At 36.5% G+C, this 24,972-nt stretch overlaps 2 protein-coding genes and 1 non-coding gene across 5 annotated transcripts; all 3 read right to left on the bottom strand.

Moving 5' to 3' along the window:
* On the bottom strand, window positions 1–73 carry TRNAK-UUU (transfer RNA lysine (anticodon UUU)). Its single transcript has one exon. It is a non-coding gene; the product is annotated as a tRNA-Lys (tRNA).
* A 964-nt stretch (window positions 74–1,037) lies between these two features.
* On the bottom strand, window positions 1,038–2,185 carry LOC133874191 (elicitor-responsive protein 1-like). The gene is made up of 4 exons (XM_062312044.1): window positions 1,893–2,185; window positions 1,709–1,774; window positions 1,468–1,609; window positions 1,038–1,382 (listed from the first exon to the last, which is right to left on the bottom strand). Exons 1-4 carry the CDS (start codon window positions 1,960–1,962, stop codon window positions 1,241–1,243), a joined length of 420 nt encoding a protein of 139 aa, XP_062168028.1. The 5' UTR covers window positions 1,963–2,185; the 3' UTR covers window positions 1,038–1,240.
* Window positions 2,186–8,160: 5,975 nt separating this feature from the next.
* LOC133872532 (receptor-like cytoplasmic kinase 176) lies at window positions 8,161–11,748 on the bottom strand. 3 transcript variants are annotated; one of them, XM_062310060.1, is made up of 7 exons: window positions 11,588–11,748; window positions 11,270–11,351; window positions 10,327–10,652; window positions 9,850–9,985; window positions 9,579–9,721; window positions 9,351–9,474; window positions 8,161–8,848 (listed from the first exon to the last, which is right to left on the bottom strand). In XM_062310060.1, exons 2-7 carry the CDS (start codon window positions 11,316–11,318, stop codon window positions 8,403–8,405), a joined length of 1,224 nt encoding a protein of 407 aa, XP_062166044.1. In that variant the 5' UTR covers window positions 11,319–11,351; window positions 11,588–11,748; the 3' UTR covers window positions 8,161–8,402. The 3 variants fall into 3 exon arrangements, with proteins under 3 accessions (XP_062166044.1, XP_062166043.1, XP_062166045.1); XM_062310059.1 differs by having other exon boundaries at window positions 11,270–11,747; XM_062310061.1 differs by lacking the exon at window positions 11,270–11,351 and having other exon boundaries at window positions 11,588–11,745.
* Between the last annotated feature and the right edge of the window lie 13,224 nt (window positions 11,749–24,972).

The following is a 24,972-nucleotide window of genomic DNA, read 5'->3' as shown; positions in this document are numbered from 1 at the left end:
CGCCGTCTGTGGGAATCGAACCCACGACCACGTGGTTAAAAGCCACGCGCTCTACCAGCTGAGCTAAGACGGCCAGACAATAGGTATGCCTCTAACATTTTATTAGTAGAACTAATTTTTTCCCTCAACTCATTTTGTTCCTTTATTAGGAGATTCTATATATACTCACAAACTACCCCCCGTTTGCTACAGGTCATATATTCAATTAAAAAAATAATAAAAAAGAAATAAAAGCTTTAAAAATTACCAAAAAAAAAAATTGTAAAGAAAAGAAAAAGAAAAAATCGGCCATTTCCATTTTGGCCAAAGATGTGACTGAACCACCCTATGACCCTTGGGGTAGCTGAACCATCTCCAAAGATCAAAATTGGGGTGGTCGAAACCACCCCATAGAGCCTTGGGGGTGGCTTGCCTTGCCACCCCCATTTGGTCTAGAGTGGGTTCTGCTACTTGATTTTGTCCAAAGAGCCGCTCTTTTTTTTTTTTTTTTTTTTTTTTAAAAAAAAATTAATTATCAGCTCAGTCTCTTTAGGACATATGCATGATGCCTGGACCAACTTCGAATCTGGACTCCAACAGGCTCGGAATGAGCCGAAGCATTTTTTTTGTTTTTTCAGTTAGCCCATATAGTAGGATTGTTAAAATAGGTAGAATCAAGCCCAGTTTGATCGGGCTTGTCTAGAAGCTTTCAACACCGGAGCGCTCATTTGTGCAGGCAAAGTACCTTGGTGGGCTCATTCAAGCATATGTTGGAGCTAAACTGAATGTATAGAGATTTGAGATTTCAGCAATTCTATTGTTCGGATCGTTAACGATCTGGACAATAAATATAATAAAGTTAAAATGAGACCACCTACCCAAGCAAATTACTAGAATTCAGACTTCCCACCCACATATATGCTTTAACTGTTGGACCCGGCCCATAGAGACTTATTGGAGCAAATTGTCGAGAATTCGGATTCAACATGGATTATGTAGGTAAGGTTTTTAAGAAAGGAGGTGATGTACACGATCTTTATTGGGAAATGCTACATGTATTTTTAAATGTTTACTTTATAATGTAGCAGTAAAAATTATTATTGAGGTAAAATATACAAATTTATAACCAGTCTAAACATGTTTACACACTCGCAAATGATATTTGTACATACTCACATTCTGTGTGGAATACATATATATACATATAAAATTCAACCTATATGCATAGATTTCATACCAAATGCGAGTGTGTACATATTTCTTACGCATTATGGGTGAAAGTTACTGCAACAGAAATCTCTCCAGAGTAGGTCTTGTCCGGAAGGACAACCCTATACTTGCCATGTCGAAGTTCAGCCTTTCCGGTCTCCACCCCAAAGGACACCACATCCTTCACATATATTCTGCACACCAAGATTAGCCGTATTCAAATCATGAATTTGTTTAAGAATCACAGGCAATTTTTTTAGAGAGAGAGATAGATTTTACGTAGTTTCGCCAACAAAAACATCGTGGGAGGTTTTGTGCTTGTCCATAATATGAAAAGTGAGCTTATATTTGTGATCTTCGCCACCTGGGTAGTCGGCGTTGAACGTTAATTTCTCGTTCCATACTCGTTTCTTTCCTTCTCCTGCAATTCCACCCCATTTTTTGTTTAGAAAAGGAAGTCCCATACATATATATATAAAACACATGGGGTCTGGGGATGGGATCGATCATATTGGCCTACCTCGAGCCACGCTGCTCGTACACTCTTGATCTCCATATCGAATTACAACGTATGGATTCATCTTAGCTGTAAATTTAAATAAAACTTAGTAATTCAGTTTGAGAAGCTATGAGTTTTAAGTAGATAATTAATTAACAAAAACAAAAAAGAGTAATAGAAGGAAAAAAGTAATTCCAAGTAATACCATGGAAGCTAGCAATATTCCGAATGCCTTGAGCATTAGCCAGCAAAACCTCCAGTATACCTCTGCCCATCTCTCTCTCTCTCTCTCTCTGAGGAAGAAGAAGAAGAAGAAGAAGAAGAAGATCCTTAAAGATCAGATCGAGGTTGAAATCTTGTCTCTTGAAGTTATGTTGTGATGGGGTAGGCTTAATCCTGGGTTGGTTGCATCTACGAGTAATTTATGTTATTTTAGTTTTCTGATGTTCAACGTAAATGGGAGGACCAAGAAAACTTGAAACATGGTGGGAATGGGGATTGGATGAACTCACTTCCCGTACGTTTCAATTAAGTCTTCCCCATGATCCTTCTCCCCCTGCTCTACCTAAATCATATTAGCAAGTCAATGTTGGCATTGTCAACGTACAAGATCATAAATGATATATATATATGCGTGTATATATGTCAACAAGTTCATAAATGATATATATATGTAATATGTGTGTATATATGTCAACAAGTTCATAAATGATATATATATATATGCGTGTATATATCAGTTCATATATATACAACTACTTCATTGTACCATTAAACAATAGGTTTATTCTCGTACACGTTTCAATCTAGCAATTTTAAATTTGTGAATGGGTTGTTTACAAGAAAAATGGCTGTCAAGATGTGAAAAAAAAAAGGCCAGACTAGCAAATGACAAGGCCAGGACGCCATTGCCAATGTTCTATGCGAGAATGAAGGCCAGCAGATTTAATTTATATTGTTTCCTACGTAATATATAGCTCTCTAGCTCTTGTGTTTAAAATAAAATTTTGGTCAAAATTAAATATGATTTTAGTCTTTGAACAATATGAGTTGATCGCACGGCTGACGTTGGACCAAGAATGCATGTAAGAGATAGATTTGAGGTAAGGTCGAAGACTTGTACGTCGGGGGTGTCAGCGGGGATGGCTCCGACGATGCTTAAGTCAGTAAGAAGTTGAGTTGTAGGGTGTTCAGAATGTATATACTTAGAGTGATTACCCTTCGATCCCTTACATATGTAGAGTGTTCTTTTCCCCATGATTTATAGGGTAAGACTCTGGCTAGGCATGACATGCATTGGATTAACGTCCTCTAGCGAGGTGTGTTGCCCGGTGGTGTAGTACATCCTTGGAAAGGTAGTGGCACCAAATTCCTTGCTTCCTGTTAGGTGGAGAGTCAGGATGGATTTTGGTTCAATAAAAGGCAAGATTAAAAGATAAGAACAAAAATTGAATAAAAATATTAAAAGAACATAAAATAAATAAATAAATAAAAAATTCAACAAAATTTAATTATCTTTTAACACATAAATTTAACTTGTAAATTATTTTTCACGCTTAGCCATAGCGTTGATTTATTCAGTTGTCCTTGACGAGTTTTTATATTTTGAAATCGTTACATAATTTCTTCATTGTTGATAATCTTGAATATATCATTCTCAATATATGTAACCAAACAATTATTTATCCACTGATATCTCATTCGGTTGCGTAAATGCTTTTTGACAACATTCATTGTTGAACTGGCTCTTTAATAGTAACTGTCACAATTGGATGAATCAATGACAATGTTACCAATGAATAAAGTAATGGATACATTGTTTAGCCACATACAGCTAGCCACGTGGATAAGGGTCATTCGCGTTGCTAACTTCTAGCCACGTGGGTCTCGCGTGGTTAATCAGGTTGTTGCTAAATGTCACTTAGCAACGTGGTATTTTTATACATGTAGAGTTACTTAGCCACATGGCTTTTAGCCACGTGCCACTCACATGTGGCTAAATGCATTTTATTTTTGAAGAAAAATAGGCACTTTTAGCCACGTGGAACTAACCCACGTCGCTAATCACCTCATTTTTTTTTTTTTTGAAAAAAAGAAGAACATAAATTAATTTATGTTTTTTTTTTTTTCCTCTCCGAAAACTTCTTCAAGGCCGGCGAAATCTTCCCCTTCCTTCCTCCATGAAATCCAATCCAAAAAATCCCCCAAAAATCACCAAAAATCCTCCGTCGATCACATTACTAAAAAATTACCAACAAAAACAAAAAATCACCACGTTGTTGTTCCTGTTTTATCGGAGACGTAGCGAAATGAAACTACAAAAAAAAAAAAAAAAACCCTAACTTTCAGATAAAATAACTAAAAAAAACATAAGTAAAAAAAAAAAAAAAAAAAAAAAAAGCCAGAAAAACATCCCCTTCGCTTCACCGGCGTTGGGCTGTGACCCTCTGGACTCTGGCGCCGTCGTCGACCACGGCTCTCTCTCAGAATCGCTCTAGTTCTCTCTCTCAGTCTCCCTCTTTGTGTGAAGAAAAGGAAAAAAAAAAAAAAAAAAGGAGAAGAAGGAAAAGCCTTCGTGGGAAAAAGGGGAAGAATGAAGAAAAAAGAAGAGGAAAATGAAAAGAAGTTAAAGAGGTGGGGGAAATGAAAAGTTAAAGGGGGCGGGGGGAAATGAAAAAAAAAGGGGGAAATTAGAAAAAGTAAGAACGAGAGAGATAATTAAAGAGGAGGGTTTTTGCTAGAGAAGCTGGGTTTTTAGATGCTATATTTGAAGGAGATGCAGCCCATGTTATTGCGGAGATTAACTCAAATCCTCCCTACCTTTCGAGATCAGGCCATATTTTGGAAAGTATTCATGTTGAGCGGCAAAGTTTACATACATGTAGTTTCAATTTTGTTTATCGTGAAGCCAATCGTACAGCTCATTGTTTTGCTAAAGAGGCTGCTAGTACAATGAATGATTTGTGTTTGCTGGAGGATACTCTCATTAGTATTTCCAGTATTGTTGTTAGGGAAGCTGTATGTCCCTAGATCCTTGCTTTTGAGGGTCAAGTGTATTTTGTTATGAATGAAGAGTATTGAGTATTTCTGTTCAAAAAAAAAAAAAAAAAAGAGGAGGGAAATTAGAAATGGATTGGAGGGAAGTAATTACCCACGTGGCCAATAAACCACATGACTAAAATTTTAAATCTAAAAAAAATTAATTTTTTTAATAAATTAGCCACGTGATTTATGTGCCACATGACCAATTGGCAACGTGGCTAAAATTTTAAATCTTAAAATAAATTAAAATAATTTTTAATAAATTAGCCACGTGGTTGATGTGCCACATGGCTAATTGGCGACGTGGCTAAAATTTCAAACCTAAAAAAAAAAAAAATTCAATTTCTGGAATATATATATATATATATATATATATATATATATTTTAAATTTTAGCTACATGGCTTATTTGCCACGTGGCTAATTGGCGACGTGGCAATTATCCACGTGGCTAATTGGCGACGTGACAAAATACACGTAGCTAATTACCTACACAAAGTATTTCACTACGTGGTGGATTACCCACGTGGCAAAATCGCGATGTGGGTAATCACCACGTCGCGAAATTGCCACGTGGCTATAGTACCATGTATTGTAGCCACGTGGCTAAAATACGAGTTTTTTTGTAGTGATTTGAAAGTTTAACCAACTTCAATGTATTTACAATATCTTGATCTTTTCAGTGTAATGCTTGAGATAACTTATATGTAATTTTTAAAACACTTTTTATTAAATGTAAATTGAAAATAAATTCAAAAGTTTGGAGAAATTCATTTGTATATTTGCTTCTTCTCTCTGTTCAAAATATTAATCATCTTTCACAATACATTGAATCACATTAATGATAAAAGAAAATATATGAATAAGGCTAACAAGTGCACCATAATAAGAACTCCAACATATATCTCCAAGTCTCTTTTGATTCATTTTTTGAATCAAGCTGCGACCAATACAAATTTCATTATTTTGTAGTGCTTCCGCAACCTCCGCAGTTTATTTTTCACAAAGCATGTCATGACGTTTGCATAATGCTTCAACAACATTAAAAACGCTATTAACCAAGCTAAAAAAAGAGTAGCAATTTGGATATAACTTTTTGTAACATGATCTGATGTTAGTTGAATTAAGCTGATGTGCAAAGTAATGAACATAATAGGAAGAAATATTATCTTTCAAAATAAGTGTTTTCAATCCATTCAACTCACCTCACAAATTACTAACTCCATCGTATTCTTAACCCTGCAACTTATTAATACTTTATCCATGTTTGCTAAGCATTCACTCAATTGCCATCTTCGATATTGCATTTGTGGTATTGATAACATGTGTAATGCCTAAAAAGCATTCAATCACATTGCAAAACTTATTTGTATAACGCAAAGTGATTGCCTGTTGTTCTTGAATAGATACATCATTGTATTTATGAACTATGATAGCAAAAAATGAGTCTCCAAGATCTTTAACAATAGTATCTACAGTTTCAATTGCTGTAGCATTTGTTATTTTTTCTTTTGAATGTTTGGTGCAGAGATTCAATGAATTTTAGAAGCATTTTCTAAGCTACCATATCAATTTCTTCATTATGTTTCACAAGAAACTACAATAAATTAAGAAATTCCCTGGTTACTTGAGTACTTAGATTCATTATGGTCATGCAATACTTATTCTTGTTACTTTAATTGTTTGTCAAAAAATGTTAGGATGCTTTGTTTCTGGTTTAACAAAGCTTCACGTTTTTGTTAAGCTTAAATATGTTCACTATTGTGAGCCTCCACATGACTCTGTAACTTCTTTTTGTTTCTCCAATTTCTAAATCCTTCAATAACAAACGGGTCTCCTCCTGCTTGATCTTTGCACACCATTGTGGGGGTAGATTTTTACCCATGTTGAGTTGGGCGGGGGTGAAGTTACCCTCACCATGCTCTCAACGGGGGTGGCTCCACCCCTTTAGAGGTGGGTAGGGAGTGAAGCCATCTCCATGTAGGGGGAATTACCCCCACTGCCCTTCTGTGGGGGCAAAACTGTAATGACCCAATCCTAACACAATATTGTTTACTTTTGGTTCCCATGAATCAAACTTTCCAAGATGTCTTCCATCTTAACACTACTTTAGCATAAACACGCTTAACTATGGAGTTCTGATGGGTTCATAGCCATCACGGCTTTAAAACGCGTTGTTTCAAGAAGGGTGCGAATATAAATATAAGTACATCCCCATTCTCATACTTAGGCGATGTGGGATGCCATAGAAACCATCCTTCATTGCCTCTCTCTATGGGGTGGAGGGTGGCAATGGGGGTAGATCTCCACCCTTCTTTCTTATTTTATTTTTTAAAATGTTTGGAGGCAATTGGGTACATGGTAGGCTAGTGTATATCTAGATACGTGTGTTACATTTTTATTGGTCTGACTTGAATAATAAAATAGGTGATGAGTTTCCCGTTAAAAACTAGACGAAAAATTTGACGAAATGACCTATTTATCACTCGAACAAAACTCAAAACTTTAATTGCCAAAATTAGAAACTCGGTCAATTTTTTTGTCGCAAAAGCAAAACTAGAGACTTTTAGGACACTTTTTCTTTAGTTTACGAGTTTTAGTTGATTTAGAATGTTTTAAAGAATTCATGTTCATTAGGAATTATAAATGCATGCTATACACTTTGTTGGGGAATTATTATCCCCTAGGACAGGTGGGCTCGGATTGTGCGCCCTCGGAACAGGCACCCGAATTGTACGCTTAGGTTAGGCACAGGTCGGGTATAATTAAGATCCTCAGCATTTATTAGGATCTCCAGCACTTGATAACTCAGTCAAATCAAGTCAAAAATCATATCAGGTGTTAGTACGGAACTCCACGCCTAAAATATGCACATCTCACTGGGCGTCAGAACACCATAATTGGTCACTATTCATATTGCACAATCAACAATTTAACTTCTTCTACACGCATCAGTAATTGGGAAGAGAGGCCCATATATATACATATAACGGTCAAAGAGGTAACAGATTTTTTCATATGATTCTTCTCCTCTCACTCTCCCTACTGATTGGGGTGTCGGAGGATGCTCCGCCGGCCCACCCCCAACGGGCCTTTGCTGTACTGCAGGTTATAGGTGAAGGAGTGAATTTGAGGCTGCCACGTCACCGGACTGAAAACTGCATCAACACACCTTTTTAATTAGGATTCACTGAATAAAATTTATCAAGAGTTTCTCTCGATTTTCCTGGTGGATTCTGAGGATTTTCCTGGTGAATTCCTATTATATTTATGGTGGATTTTAAAACCTTTGAAGCTATCGTGCATCACTCTTGTTATCCGCACCTTCCACTGCATCACATATCTCCAAGCCCACCACAACAAACATGACCACTTCATTCCCAGAAAAAACTAAGACTCAATTCTAATTTACACATCAACGCTGGCTTCAATCATCATCAAACACATTCCTGGAACCAGATATTAGATTGAGGGGCCTTTCAGGCTTCTAAGTGTAAAGCAGAAAACAATTCAAAGCTAGCTCTAGTACATATACAAAAGCAAAAAACTGTACAATGTTCAAAAGAAACATTGTAATGGTGTATGCTTGAATCCTGAAACTCTGTCCAAACCCTGCCAAGACTCCTTCAAAATAGAAAAGATAAATCAGCTACATAAAAAACTTTTCCATGCCTTAAGGATTAACTAGATTAGCAGAAGGCCTTGGGTAAACAGTGAATTTTGAATCCTCCTTCACGGAATCTCTGCAGGAGACAGGCATTCCATTGGAAAGGCTATGACCATTTACATGGGGCTCTTTTTCATCAGTTTTTGGTGTGACCTGAAGCTCCTCCAATGCTGTTACCACCTCATCCATGTTGGGCCTGTTCCTGGCTTCCACAGCAAGGCACTGAAGTGCAAGGTTAGCTGCCTTTTGGGCGCTATCCAGTGAGTACTGACCTTCGAGACGAACATCTAGAACACGGAAAATCCTTTGTTTTTTGTTCAGGTAAGGTTTTGCCCACTCCACCAGGTTCTGCCGTCCAGATGGCCGGTTCTTGTCTATGACTCGAAGGCCAGATAAAATTTCTAGAAGTACGACTCCAAAGCTATATACGTCACTTTTGGCAGTCAGATGACCTATCCAATAAAGCATGCAATTAATCATCAGGACACAAAATACATTGTTTCAGTTTTGAACATATCAATACATCAGTAATGCAGCCATGTAGTACTGTTACAAAACCTGACCAAGCTAATTCAACAAACCAAAAATTAACTTTCATCCCTCCTTCCTGGAGTGCTCGTGGCAAGATCATCAAAACAAACCATTAGAGAAGGCTGGTAATTCGTACATTTGTACAAAAGCACTTGGTGGAAAGTAATTCTAATAATTAAACAGGTTTGAGCATTTCTGAGTAGAAATGTACTAATACACTTTGCAACTCTCAAAATAAAAGCATTCATACAATAAATAAATAAAATAAAACTCTCAAAATAAAGGCGCTCTAAAAAGCCTTCTAATGGTATAATGAAAAAGTATATTACTATTTATTTCACACAGAAATTCAGGTTTGGAGTGGAGTTCGAGTTCACATAAAAACATGACTTTATTGAAGAAGGATACATATTGAAAGAGTACCTGTGGCTAGATACTCTGGAGCAGCATATCCGTAGGTTCCCAAAACCCTGGTAGAGACATGACTTTTACCAGCAGTTGGCCCATCCCTTGCCAGCCCAAAATCAGACAGTTTTGCATTGTAATCCTGCGAATTCAAAGCAAAAGAGGCAGCATGACAGAAAATAAGTCTGATTGAATTATAAAAGTTATCCAGAAAATTTGATCAAACAGCCTAGCCAAACTACATACCGAATCAAGCAGGATATTAGAAGTCTTAAAGTCACGATATATAACTTGTGATTCAGCATTGTGAAGAAAAGCAAGTCCCTTTGCAGCATCAAGAGCAATTTTCATTCGGAGGCTCCATGAAAGTGCCTGGAAGTGTGAACCCCCTGCTTCAACAATTATCTAGCGTCACAATTACAATATGCATATCTTAAAGAAAAAAAAAACGAATAAAAAACTTGAAGTTTGTTGTTTAATAACGGGTTGTTCGTTAAAGGAGATATAAAGAACTCACTTCGAAATAGATGATTTTCCATGCTTCCCTTGGGCATGAACTCATATACCAGAAGCCGATGGTCATCCTCTAAGCAATAACCCATCAACTTGACAAGATTAGGATGATGCAACTGCCCCAAATAGTTGATTTCTGCCTGTATATCCAACAATACAACAAAAAACAACTAATGTTCATTAAGAATTTTCTAATTGTTGTGCCGTTTGGCAAGTTGCAATCTTGCCAATCTAACAAGTTCCCACAAAAAGTATGGACGGCCAATCTCAATTGAATTGGCTGCTTGACCTAGTCAATTATATTAAGGTGAAATGGGCGATATCCTATAAATACCTACTTCCCAAAACATCCTTATATAACAAAGTTCCCCTGAATGAAACTTGCAATTCTGGCCTACATTCATAACATTCAATTTCCCAAAGCAAGAAAATGCACTCACCAAAAAACGAATAAAGAACTAAGAAGGGAACTGATACTCACCAACCATTCCTTGTGACCCTGGTGCCCTTCTTGGTTGAGCCTCTTCACAGCAATCACTATGCCAGTCCCAGGCCTGGTAGCTGTAAGTGAATGCTCATCAATCCACCCCTTAAAAACTGAACCAAACCCACCCTCTCCTAATACACTATCAGGGCGGAAGTTTCTTGTAGCCATTTTGAGTTCGCTGAAGCCATAATTCTTCAAATTGGAGATCTCCAAGATCTCACCCTCACTCCTAGGAGTCATGGGTACGGAAGCCAATGAGAATTTGCTACTTGAACTACTCAAGTAATTCCCATCTCTGCTCACATTTTTTGAATTAAACCCTACAAAAAAGCCATTGAGACAAAAGCTTTTATGCACCAAAACACGCAACATTCCCATTATTAATCATCAAAACTGTTTTCCAACACGAACCCCCAATCATAATAATGTTTTGGAAAACAAAATCCCTCAAAAGCAATACAAAATTCATCCAAGCATCATCTAAAGATAGTAGTTTTAGTGTTTGAATAATTGTCAGGAAGCTTATGGTACTGCAGTTGTGCAACAAGTACATCATGAGGAAATTAAACAATTTATTCTGCAATTTCAAAGCATCCCATTCCTGAGAGGTATTACTCTCACAAAAGTTTATTCATTCAAGAAAATTTATTCAAATTGAAACCAAAAGATCAGACGCAGATCATTTACCACTAAATTAAAATCTTATCCAAAATTGTTTGAACAATTTAAACAAGCCATGCATGTTTATGTAAACAAAGACAAACTTGAAACTTACATATTGCCACAAGGCAGCTAATTTAGCAAGCTAAAGGCAATCAAGATAGTAAAATTAACATCTTAAGTCAAATTGAGCTCAATCAAGCACCGAAAAACAATTTTTTTTTTTTTAAACAAAAAATACCATAACGAGAACAAAATGGAACAAAACGAAAGCTACCTGTATGAGGAGTCACAGCCTTAATCCGATTGCTTATGCAAGCCCCCATCCAAAACAGATCCTCTCAGAACTCTCACAAAGACTTTCAGATACAAAAGAAACTTTGAAATTCAGAGAAAACCGAACTAACCCTTTTAAGAAACACAGATCCAAAGCAAGTTTTTTTTTTTTTTTTAATAAATGATTTAAGATTGTTGGAAATTTGCCAACAATCCGAGTCTTCTGTGAAAAGACTCCGTAAAAGTAGCAAATACGCAACAAGAATGAACGAAATAGAATAAAATAGAAAGCAAATCGAGAACGGAAGAGATCACCCACTTTCTCTTTAACGCAGATTGAAGTGCTTGGGCATTGACTCGAAATGGATTTTTGGTGCAACTTTTTGCCTTGGGTCACTCTCTGATTCACGAGAGAAAAGGTCTCTGCTTTTGGGCGTTCCATTGGTGGCCTTTTTAGACCTTAGCGAACGAAGCCAATGGGAAGGAAGGGTGGACGGTTGACTTGCTCTTTTGCTTTCTTTTGTCTTCTTCTTTTGCTCCAACAAGCAAACAATACATTAACTCGTAGAATACTTTACTAAAAGACAAATCTTTTGTGGATTATCTATAAAAAAAATTAAAAAAAAATAATATATATATATATTTTTTTTTTGTGGATTATGTAAAATCAATTTCTACAAGTCAGGATTTGGCTCCTCTGCTGTCGTGTCTATTTTTGCCGCGATGGTTTCGGCTAATCTTGATTTTAAGCATAATTTGAAGGGGTTGACGATAATTTTAGGAGAGCCCGTGATACTTATTATGACGAAGATGAATGGTTTGTATTTTTGTAGGAAGTTTGTTATACAGATGCAGGAACATGCCTGTGGTGGTTGTGGGTGTTTCTAAAGCGTCGGATTCTCATCAATGTTGTGTGTTGATGTTTGTGCAAATTAATGATTGAGTGGAAATTTTCTCAGATTCTAGTTGACTTTTAGACTAGGCTCTGGCTCGCCTTCCCCTCCGTGCAACACAGGTGTACATTATTAACGTGGGCAAATTATTAAGGTTAAGGTAATTAGTATAAAATAGATGAAATGGAGAAGAATTTTATAGTTTAGATTAGATTTTATAGATTTAATAATATATATATATATATATATATATATATATATATATATATATATATATATATATATATATATATATATATATATATGTTTGTTTATATTTTTTATTTTTATCATATTTAGCCTTAATTTTCATTTGTAATCATATATATATATATATGCGCGCAATTTAAGATCAAATCTAACTATATTTTGTATTATAATTCTATTGATAAATACTTTAGGAGATTAATTATTCATATTTAAAGTTCATTCAAACCTTGAGTTTGAAGACACCATATATCTTGCTATAATACCCCTTTAGTTTTTTTCTTTTGTTTTAAGAAAAGTAAACTTCAATAATTTTACGAGGCATCCCATTGAGTGAAGGATGCATGCATTAATGTAGATATATAGCCTCTTGGTGGTTTTAATAGTGGGGACAGCCTTGCTCAAGAGGCATGTGGGCTAATGAAGGCAGTAGCCAGTAAGCCAGTAACAAGACAGCCATGTGACATTAAAGACAGTAAGATAAGTTGGCTCGATTTTATATATTTTTGGCGCAACCATAATTAAAAATCTCATGTCCATTTCAGGGCAGTCCAATTATCAACATCATATCATGCTCTTGTCTCTTGTCTCTTTTCTTTTTTCTTTTTATTTTTTATTTTTTCTTTTTCTTCCCCAGTCTAGCAATGGATGAGAGAGAGGAAAAGGACCGGGATTTTCTAGAATTTCTTATCTGAAATCGATCCCTAAAATTCTGGACCAAAGCCCGGGATATCTGAACGTCACCAATAATATTGCATATAATAAGATGACCAAACAGCGTTATATATAGATCTGATTTTTCGTTTTGATAATTGGGCCAAAATTTTCAAGGTATTTCGGCCTGCATCTCGATCTGGTAAATTATATATGTTTGCTCCAAATTAATTAACGACTTGGACCACATGCACTAGTTCTTTGTATGTCCACTCTCTTCGTCTATATATAATTTTATTAATTATGATAACGAATTTGCATGTTCTATTTAGAATTGAGATGCCCTTGACCCCTTGGATCCATCATTGGAGCTGTATATATATATATATATATATATATATATATATATATATATATATATATATATATATATATAATATTAATCTCAAGTAGGTTTCATTACCATGATATATAGGTTAGAGAAGCTTCTGGCTCACCACAACATGCAAGAGAAATAACACTTTTAAATGGGTCTCTTAGCTTATTCTAACTTTCACTGATTTCTAAATTGGTCTTCCCACAAGTCAGGAGAAAGCTTATAAAATAGAATCCTTAAACGTTTTGTGATCTGTTGACAGGGAAAAATGCATGTGAATATATTGATTAGTGGAATATAGAAGTCAGACAAAATGATTGCTAGCGGGACTAATATATATCCCACAATACATTCAATATTATGTGATATGACATGCCTAAACCCCATTTTCATATATCATTATTTCAATTTTCTATGGCATCATTGTCGGAATGCCGGCCTATAAAAAATATCCTACCACCTACTAGTGTTGGAGTTTAAGCTAAGGAAAGAAATGATTTGTGAGAAAAGATGATTTGTTTATTTTAACTGAAAAGATTTTATTAGGATTATATTAAATTTAAAATTATTCAAATAGTTGTAAGTTCTATAAATAGAGTCTTGTACACAGTTAGATTAATTAATAAGAACACAATGTAGCTCTATCGGGCTCTTCTCTAGTATTGAACGTAAGTGTCTAATACCGATTCACTCGTAAATATTTTGTCTTTATTTTTTTTTTAATTTTTTTTTTTATTTCTTCCTCTTCCTCTTTTATTCTCTATTTAATTACAGATGGTATCAGAATCATCGACTAACGCTAGGATTCGAGCTCAAATGGTCTTGTGAACTCCTTTTTTCTTCTCCTTTTAACTGTAGTGCCTCCTCTCTTAGGACTGCTCAATGTTGTTCAATAACCTTTTGTATCAGATCCTTGTCTTATGAGACTATGATCAAGCTTTTGAACATATCAATCGAAGAAGTGAGCTCAAGCCTTCCACACACATGATAAATAAATAAGGTGTAATGTAGTTAGGAGACAAACTAATTTGAACCCTAGAGTCAGTTGGAATCAAGTTGGGCAAGAGCGGGACGAGTTTCAGACTCGAAATGACATTCTGGTCAGTTTATATATAACATGGAGGATTATTGATCGTCCTCAAGAGAGGATCGATCCTAGGGGCCCAGAAACACTAAGGATCAATCCTCATTTTTTCAAGATCAATCATCTCAAGACCAGATGCGATTTTAGGGTTTTTGAAGCCCTACTACGAATGTGAAGTTTTTATATTCATCATTAATCTTCTCTCAACCTATTTGCATGAATTCCAGGGTTCCCAGAGGATGCTGGAGTGCTGGGGTAAAGATAAAACCGTTGTTTCATCAGTTCAAGAATGTACTTCGAGGTTTTTAAGCCCCATAAGGTTAGTATGATGATCTGTTATTGTGTTCGTTGTCGTTGTATTGTCTTTTCTCCGTAAGTCCATACTGTTGCAACCATATTCTTGTATGTTTGATCGTTGTTTAATTATTGTAAGAGTCGTTTGGGCTATTTAAAGGGCGTAATGTGACTGTATGGGTTTGATTTTGTTGCTTTAGACAGTAGATGTACCACCCTGAAAATTTAAATAAAAGATTAATTAAATTCCGTGTGCCTCGTTTACCCTGTAAATAAGTTTCAAGGGATCTTGTAAACTGCTAGAATTAATTTGAAAGTTAAATCAAAATTTTCCACGTTAACTAACTGGGAGTTAACTAGAAAATACTAGCCATATTATGGTATGTGCCCTTATCAAATCACTCTCTCTTTATGATTTTTTAACGGTGAATAATGATAAGTACGTGGATGGCCATATTATATTCAATAAAATGTTGACACGTGTACATGCCATTGAATAAGAACCAATTAACTTTCTCAGAGCATTCCTAATAGCCTCATCAAATTTTACTCATCAAAGTAGTTAAAAATCACTTTTCTCTATTCTGGTGAGCCACTTTTTTAAAATTCTCCTAGCAGCCTCACAATTTTAACTATTTATTATCACTATTCCATTTAAATAATATTTTTTCATATTTCTTTATTATTTCTCTATTTAATCTTTTTACAAAGAATCCTTCATATCCATGAAATAAGGATATTATCGTGTGAGAGAGATGGGAGATGGAAAAAGAAAATGAGAGAAAAAGTGTGCTGATCATGTGAGAGAGAAAAGTGAAACAAAATTGGTGAGTGGGTTGGTGAGTGAATATTACTCATCAGAATTTGTGAGTAATTTCACTCATCAAAACTTTTTGGTTAAAATGGTGAGGCTGATGTGAGTGATTTTTTAGTGTTTTCATCAAATTGGCTAACCAAAATAATTAAAAAACTATTTTGATGAGGCTACTAGGAATGCTCTGACATCATTTAAAAAATCCTATATCTTAAAAAAAATAAAAAGAAAAAGAAAACCAAGAAAAAAGGAAAAGAAGGGGGAGAGAGAGTCTCTCTCTCTCTCTCACATTTTTTTTTTCTTGGTTTTCTTTTTTAGTTTTTCTAATGTGACATCTTTTAAATGTTGTAGTAAAGTTAATTGGTGTTTTTTTTTTTTTTTTTTTTTTTTTGAAATGGATCCGAAATCTTATAAATTCATGAGATTACATTGGTCTTTCCGTACAGTTGCGGATAAGCTAATTGGATACGTGTCGATCCACACATGGTGGAGATGCTGAGTTACAGCCAAAAGTGCAAGCTCATGGGTAGCTGCATTAGCTTCTCTATGTCCCAAGAGTGAAAATTTGAGAGCTTAAACCGGGCATCCTTCAGAATACAACTATATTTGCTGGAGTGCCCATCTTCTTTCTTGAGAGCCAATACAATTTCCATGGCGTCACCCTCCATAGTAATCGACCGAAAGCCCATTTCAGTGCAAAATTCCACTCCCCTACGAGAAGCAATAGCCTCAGCCAGAGCAGGATCCGTGATATAATCTAGAGTGGTGCATTTGGAGGCCCACACCATCCCCATGTGGTCACAAGATATGAGTCCTATCCCCATAATCTTATTCCCCCGATCAACAACAGCATCCCAGTTCAATTTGATCCGGCCTGACGATGGCGGAGTCCACAAGGTATGTTTGGCAGAGGGCTCTGGTGGCCTAGACCTGGGATTTTCTTGAGCTTTCCGGTACTCTGCTACCTCATTAGTAGTGCATTTCAACAAGCAGAGAGGGGGCAAGACTACTCCTTCGAAAACAACTGGGTTTCTCCGATACCATATCTTCTGTGCAACCGTTGCAACCCATTCCAGTTCCTCTTGCTCCAAATGAGTGCTTAAATAGCAAAATATGGTGAGGAAATTGGCTTCATGGGCTTGTACACTTTTGGATTCGTCGACTCCCATCGGTACAGATTGCTTGGGAAGCTTCCACTACACAAAAAAAAAAAAAAAAAAAAAAGGATTTCTGGACGGTTTAAAACCGTCCAGAAATCCCATTTTTTTTAAAACCGTTCAGAAATCAGAAAAAAACCGTCTGAAAAAAGGTTCAGACGGTTTTTTCTAGATAGTTTAAAACCGTCCAGGATAATGGGTCGGTAATATCATTTGCGGACGGTTCTTTGTGAACCGTCCGTAAGAAAATGCGGACGGTTTTAGTAAAACCGTCCGTATATATTTACGGACGGTTTGGGCCCAAACTGTCTGGGATTGATTATGTGGAATACCCGAATAATTCTGGACGGTTTGGGCCCAAACCGTCCCGAATAAATTTTTTTTTTAAATATATAATTAAAATCCAAAAAAAAAAAAACCTAATTTAACATTTCCAAAATCCCAAATTCAAATCTAAATTCAAATACAAATTCAAATCCAAATCCAAATCTATTTCCAAATTCCAACTACTCACAACGTAACAATAGTCCAATAGCTTACATATTTAAAAAATTCTTGCATATATACCTATTACAGAATTCAAATATAAATACATAATTAAAAATCCAAAAATATTAAAACAAGTTGTTCCCATGCACAATTATAATCATCAATGCATGGAAGCCGGCTCAGAGGAGAATTAATCCGATTTACGACCTTGTGTGCATTGCTTGCTTCAACCATTTTGTTCATTTATGCTTCCAGTGTTTGCTGCAATAGGTATACAAATCTCAAATTGTTAGGTAAGAATCATCTTAATGAAGTTATGATTAACATGTTTTTAGGTGAAAACTAAACACAAGTAATGATTATAAAATAACTGCCTAGATACGTACTCATACAAGCAAACTTCATTTTTTATTTTTCACTTCAAATGATAGAATATATAGATCCTTAAACTAGTAGTAGCATTAGGAATTAAGTAGCTAACTTTTAACTGTCAATATCACACTGCTAAGCTAATTATAGAATAGAGAAAATAATGACGGTATTTTGCACTACAGAGCCATTTCAGCACCTACACTATCAAATAGTAGCAAGTTCTACAGAAGATCATTGATAAGCAGCTAAAATTGTAGCTAATAGAAAATACGAGTTGACAATGTTTTCCCCCAATAACTAAAAAGACATGTTCACGAGAATTCCAAGATTCAACCTAAGCATATAATAGTTAACATTCCTCTTAACTATTAGCATTCCTCTTCAACCATAAATTATTCTAGTGAAATTTGAAATAAAAATAAAACAATCCCAATGAACAATAAGAGGGGACAATTAATGACTGATTAATCAAAAGTTAAGTGTAAACCAAAACATCACCTTCTTCGTTGTTTCCCATTGATGATTGTTTCTCTGCCATAATCAAGGCTACCATACGTTTGACAGCTACAAGCTCTTCCTGTTGCGCTTCGTACAAAGTCTTCAAACGTTCCATCTCAGTAGCCATTTCTTGTTCTTTGGGAGTAGACGCACTAGAGATCGATCCTTGTCCGGAGGTATAAGAGGTGGATTTACCGGGAGTCGGCCCTAGCCCTACCCCGCGTACACAACCGGAATGTTCTCGTCCTAGCACTTGTGCACACTCATCGTTATGCGACCAATAGACTGACCCCTGTGAACACACTCATTCTGCAGGCGACTGATTCTCGATAATTTCTTTCATCTTCTCCTGCACAAAACATCCAAGGGTGAAAACTTAAACCTAGAACTAATATGTTGTATTTACCACTTACGATAGTTTCTCCAGCAACTGCATTCACAGGGTTCCCATCTTTCTTGGTGTGCGAAACAATGAACATATCATCTCGGTTCAGTGTTTCTCCTATGTCTTCCTCCTGCAATATCATTAACATTATCAGTTATAAGCTTATTATATTACCGCAGTACGTACAAGCCGTGAATGTTTATCTATTAGACGTACCATTTCTCGTGCAACCTGTGCGATGCTCTTTGATCCCAAAGTGTGAAGAAGTGCGTTTTGGGCACGGCTTATCTTGGACTTCAACGCTCTCTCCTATAAATTTGGTAATGTTAATATGTGGATTTCTTCTACAAAGAAAAGACTAATAAGAAATAAATTAAAATACCTTATCAGCCGAAGACAACCACGTATCAACTTGCATTTCGAAGTCTTCTGCATCGAAGACTGGCGTTGGTGAAGCCCTACTGACCACAGATTGTACGGTATCACCTTGTTTCTACTTTAGACTCTTCTTCACCTTGTACCTGTGTTGCCTTCTTTTCTTTGCTAGGTCCATCAACGTTAATCTTTTTATGTGCGCGAGTAGGTGAATAGGCTCAAAATGAAATTTGAGCTACACAAAAAATGATATCCCATATCTTAATTAATTGGAAATGTAAGACTACAAAACTATAAATAAGAAGTTATTGACATGAAAATAGAATTTTTCATACCGTTAGAGTGCGCCACATATCTTCTTTTCCTTCCAATGGTAATGTCCTCCACTTACCATGCAGCCGTACGAATTTACCACTTCTTATGATCTTCCCACAAATTCTTCTAAATTTCTTAACCCCCGAGCCGGTTGGTTGGTAGGATAGGTTGGATTCGATCACCACCTTTTCCCCATCAGGTATGTGCCATATGTCCTTAGGACTACTAACAGTCCTAACATTCTTTCTACCCTACTCATCTGCAACTCATAAAAAAAATGTTAGTCACACTTGATTATTACTATAATAGTACAAGATTACCAAAGTGATTGACTACCATCAAATATAAAAAAAATTCATACCTATTGTGTAAACTTTCCCATCCCGTAATATACGCGACACCCGAGTAGTACCACTATGTTGTGAAGTCTCGGGTACTGATTGTGCTGATGATCCAAACTCCATATCAGGTGCTACATATTGTTCAGAATGTACAACCCCTTGTGTCTCGTTAGGGTCCTGTGTCGTTTCGTCTGACCTTACAACCGGTCGCTCATGTAGTACATACTGACAATCTATGCCCCCTTGTGTCTCATTAGGGTCTTGTGTCGTATCGTCCGACCTTACAACCGGTCGCTCAATCGGTGTGCGGTCTATAGGCGTCCAAAAATCATTTTCTGGTTGCGGCATTCTTTGTTTAGGGGTCATGTCTACCTACAAGCACATGAAAATGGGTCACATTTAATAGTAAATAAAATATACAATATTTTTGCAACAGAAACGACATGCTTAGAAAATAAAAGTGAGACGACTATAAGTAAGTCATTCTAGAGACCATATATTTGAATTCTATATCATAGTTTAACCATATTCATACATACAATTATTATGTTGCTTGGGTGGCCGGTACATTAGTACGTGCACAATCAATGTCATCAAAACCAAAGTCTCCCGTTACGTTGACGTTGAACGGCTCGTGCTCATGATAACTGTCAGCCTCAGCATAATCATCACTTTCACCACTGCCAACATCATACACATTTCTAGGTTTTGTCCTTACAGCAACAACCCAATTTGGATTTTTAGGATCCTCGACATAATACACCTGCGATACTTGACTTAGTAGTACGAACGGATCATCGGTTAGTCGCGCACCCGTGTGTATTAGGTTCTTGAAATTGACAAGATCGAATTCATATTCGTCTTTTTTGTATCCCTTATTCGGTTGAATGTTGGCCCAATCGCACTTGAAAAGCACATATAACCTCGATTATTCGAGTTAGCTTACCGTAGTAGGTGAGACCATCTTTAGTGGTGACACACACTCCACTGTTTTGACTTTTTTTTCTTCGTCGACATTCAGGGTGCGGTATAACACGCCATTAACCACATATTGCTTATATTCTACAGCATCAAACATTGGGCCTTTAGCATGACTTACAAGTTTCTCTCCCAATGTCATTCTATCCGCTTCGGCCAACTTATCAACCTGTGATTTAGACACATTGTTTAAAAAATCGGATTTCATGATGCTTTTATAGGCAAATAATTATTCAAACCAACAATTCTCTTACGTATGACTTGTACCAGCTACAGAATTGGTCCCTTTGTTGCTTCACCAACTGTTGATGCGAGATACGTTCCCGGTTGTTTGGTTCCATTAGCGACTCCATGTGCATCCTATACGTCAACAAAAGATGTATAGGTTACTTTTCATTGTATTTAGAGGCGTATAATACGTATTTACTAATGTCACTCACGTGCGAAATTGAAGGAAATTGTCAGAGTTGAATAAAATATATCGGTGTGCTTGCTCAAACGTGATATTATCAAGTTTTATCCAATTGGTCGCCCCTCTCGATTCCTCTTGGTGTCTTGGGGCCTTATTGTGGACCGTTGGCGCGTTCACTAAATATCGCGAGCAAAATGTCAACAATTCGTCTACAATGTAACCCTCTGCAATAGACCCTTCGGGTGCGGCCTTATTACGAACGGTACGTTTATATCTACCAAGGCATCTACATTAAAGCTAGACCATGAGACCATCACATAAGACATATATATTGTAATAGGTCATTCGGTTGAACAAATGTCAAGTTAACAGAATTTTAACATTACCTCTCAACTGGATACATCCACCTGTTGTGTACCGGTCCGCCCAGTTTGCATTCACGTACTAAATGTATGATTACGTGCACCATGGATGTAAAAAAACCCGGAGGGAATATTCGTTCCAATTTGCATAAGATTATGGGTATTTGATTTTCTAGACGATCCAGATCTTCCACCCTCAGTGTTTTTGAACAAATATCCCTAAAGAATCCACATAGCTCAATTAAAGGCCTCACAACATCATTCGGTAAGTTTCCTCGAAGTGCAATTGACATGAGTTGTTGCATGATTATGTGATTGTCATGACTCTTCAAACCCCCAACAGTACATTCCTTGAGCTTGACACAACGTGACACATTTGAAGAATATCCATCGGGCACTCTAACATCATGGAACACTTGCAGGAAGTCAGTCTTCTCTTTTTTCGTCATTGTGAAACAAGCTGCGGGCAAAAGTGTTTTGCCATTTTCCACGAGGATGGAGTTCTGGTCTCAATTTCATCTTACGCAAGTCTTGACGTGCTTCGTGGTTGTCTTTGGTTTTACTGCTCATGTCCAATAGCGTGCCAAGTATGTTATCAACCACATTTTTCTCTGTGTGCATCACATCAATGTTATGGCGTAGTAATTGATATTTCCAATAAGGCAAATCGTATAATACACTTCGCCTCTTCCAATCTACTTTCCCAGCCAGCAGCTTCTGTCCGGTCCTTGCCCGATTGACAACACACTCTAATTGTCTCATGATCTCATCCCCATCCGGCACTTTGGGAGGACCAACCATTTCCTGCGCACCATTGAATCGTCTCTTGTTTCTTCTCCATGGATGATCCGGAGGCAACCATCGCCTATGTCCCATAAAGCAGAATTTTTTACCTTAAGTTAGCCACGTTGATTGCGTTTCATGCCTACAACAAGGACATGCTTTCCGGCCATGTGTACTCCAACCTGACAAATCACCGTATGCCGGAAAATCATTTATCGTCCACATCAAGGCCGAACGCATTGTGAAATATTTTTTCGATGTTACATCAAAAGTTTCTACCCCTACTTCCCATAGTTTTTTCAACTCACTTACAAGGGGCTCTAAATACACATCTATATTATGTCTTGGTACAGTCGGACCAGGGATAATCAAGCTTAACATAAAATATGGTTGCTTCATGCACATCCAAGGAGGCAAATTGTAGGGTACTAACATTACCGACCAAGTACTGTGACTAGAGGACATGTTCCCAAAAGGATTGAAGCCATCTGATGCTAAACCAAGCCTCACATTTCGCGGGTTTGATGCGAATACTGGGTAACGTGAATAAAATGCCTTCCATGCTTCTCCATCGGCCGGATGCCTCAACACACCATCTTTTGTATGGCCTTGAGCGTGCCACTTCATATGTGGCGATGTATGATGTGACATAAACAACCTCTGCAGCCTTGGTATTAGAGGAAACCAATGCAACACTTTGACCGACTTTTTTTTTTTTCTAACTTTTTGTCGACGCATCTTCATTAGTTAAGTCATCCTTCCATCTGGACTCATTGCAGAATGTACATTTGTCCAACTTTTCATTTTCTCTCCAAAACAACATACAACCTTTGCGACAAGCCGATATCTTCTCATACTCAAGGCCCAAATCCTTCAAGTACTTTTTTGCCTCGTATGTGTCTTTAGGCAAACTTGCATCTGGATGCATCAGCTCATTGATGAATTCGAGCAACATAGAGAATGATGTATTGCTCCAACCGCCCATACACTTAAAACTAAATAGACGCACAATAGCTGCCAATTTGCTATGTTTTGTATTTCCATGGAGTGGCGTATCGGCATCCTTTAGAAATTCTTCTAACTTATTCGGCACCCTGTTAGAGTCTTCAATTTCAACATCCACAGACTCGGCTTCGGCTTCGGCGTCTACTCCCACTTGAGACCCACCGACTTCTACACAAACATCGTGCCTCGCGAAAACGTCAGTAAGCATGTCTTGCATTCCACTGGACCCCCTATGTAGTGGAATGCTATCCACTTGAAGCGTTCTGGGAGCTTCATGTATTGTCTCGTTATGAACGGGAGGGACAAGTGATTCCCCATGCATTATCCATTCAGTGTAACTCTCAATAATCCCAGCACTTGATGTTAAATGGGCACATACAACTTCACAGGACCATGATTTGCCCAACAAACACTTCTTACAGGGGCACACAATGACTCATTTTCTACTTTCATGTTCACGTGCAAATTTCACAAACGCCATAACCCCGCGAATATACTCTCGCGAACTTCGCGGCAACTTCATCCAACTCTTATCCATCTTTCTAACTACATCATGTGAAGAAGAAAAATATATTGAAAACTGAAAAAACAGAGGGACTACAAGTTCTACACTGGAAAAAGAAAGAAACTATTCTCAATTTCTTAATTCTTGTTTAACAGTTTAATTTTAAACATATATGGGTGTATGTACACTCTTATATAGTTAAATAATAGAAGCAGATATTTGTACATTTAGACCAATTATTAACACAAGTTTTATTTTGTTTATTTAATTTGTGCAATAATGAAGAAGCTAGAGGTGTTTTTCCTGTGCAAAAGTTGTTAAAAGACATTTATATGTTCAAGATTATACGCAAGAGAAATCAGAGATATATTTTATATTTGTCCAATGTATTTTATATATTTAGGGAGGATGGTAGAAATGTTTTGATATTACATTCCAATACTATATAATAGAATATTGAAAAATAATAGAAATCATCTACGTGCAACGATTTGCAAAAAAGATGGACCACAGATGTACAACGGAATGGTGTATAACAGCTCTCTAAAATATCTGGCAAATTATTGGAATCTTTTGGATGATTTCCTTTTGTAAGAGAACAGTCCAATTTTGATTATATTCAATGGTCGAAGTGGGCATGAGTTAAGCACGTGGATTGTCATTGTAGCCATTTTTAATTGAAATGTTCTTGAGCTATCAACGTTATTCTCAATTAGAAATACAAGAACATTGCCCCCTGATCTAGAACTATACCTTTTTCAATGACATTTTCTTAATCCTAGACTTTAGAATTGAATTTCCTAAATCCTTGTCGGACTAGAGAGTTTGTTGTGCCAACTACCAACTAACTGGACCCACTACTCTTTCCCTCCTTTAAAAGTGTACGGTGTGAACACCATCAGACTTACTAATAATACCCTCTTTAATATGGAGAAAGGATATTCCAAATGTGGGAGCATCCATTTAGTCTATTTAAAATGGGTAAAATAATTTGAAAAAATAATTAAATTATTTTTTTTCTCTTAAATACGCTAAATGTATACTTTTCATTTCAAATGAAATAGAAAGAATCTGTTTCCTTCTAATATCATCATTCATGTGGTCCTAATTTATTGCTAGTGTCCCAAAATGTTAATGGACCAATTTTTTTTTTTTTTTTTTTTTTTTTTTTTTCCGAATGAGAATTGTTCTTGTAAATAATTTGAAGGCATATAAGGAGACGAAAGGAAAAAATGAAAAGAAAGAATAAAGAAGAAAGATAAGATGTAAGTTACTTGTGTTCAATAAGATGTAATTTGAGCACATATGAGTAGACAAAAGGATGCCACTAGATGATTGCAAAAATTTGAATCATCCACTCGTATAC

Source organism: Alnus glutinosa, chromosome 7 (assembly GCF_958979055.1).
Source record: "Alnus glutinosa chromosome 7, dhAlnGlut1.1, whole genome shotgun sequence".
NCBI lineage: Eukaryota > Viridiplantae > Streptophyta > Magnoliopsida > Fagales > Betulaceae > Alnus > Alnus glutinosa.
Note: the sequence above shows the minus strand (reverse complement) of the source record. Positions and strands in the feature narration are given on the sequence as shown.

Bases quoted from the DNA above. Each gene is read 5' to 3' on its own strand.
- LOC133874191 (XM_062312044.1), bottom strand. From the start codon at position 1,962: ATGGGCAGAGGTATACTGGAGGTTTTGCTGGCTAATGCTCAAGGCATT. The intron at 1,610-1,708 runs GTAGGCCAATAT...GTGGAATTGCAG, and splicing joins TACGAGCAGCGTGGCTCGAG to GAGAAGGAAAGAAACGAGTA. The intron at 1,383-1,467 runs GTAAAATCTATC...CTTGGTGTGCAG, and splicing joins GTTTTTGTTGGCGAAACTAC to AATATATGTGAAGGATGTGG.
- LOC133872532 (XM_062310060.1), bottom strand. From the start codon at position 11,318: ATGGGGGCTTGCATAAGCAATCGGATTAAGGCTGTGACTCCTCATACA. The intron at 9,722-9,849 runs GTGAGTTCTTTA...TTGTTGAAGCAG, and splicing joins GGAAAATCATCTATTTCGAA to GGGGTTCACACTTCCAGGCA. The intron at 8,849-9,350 runs GTACTCTTTCAA...TTTATTGGATAG, and splicing joins TCCAGAGTATCTAGCCACAG to GTCATCTGACTGCCAAAAGT.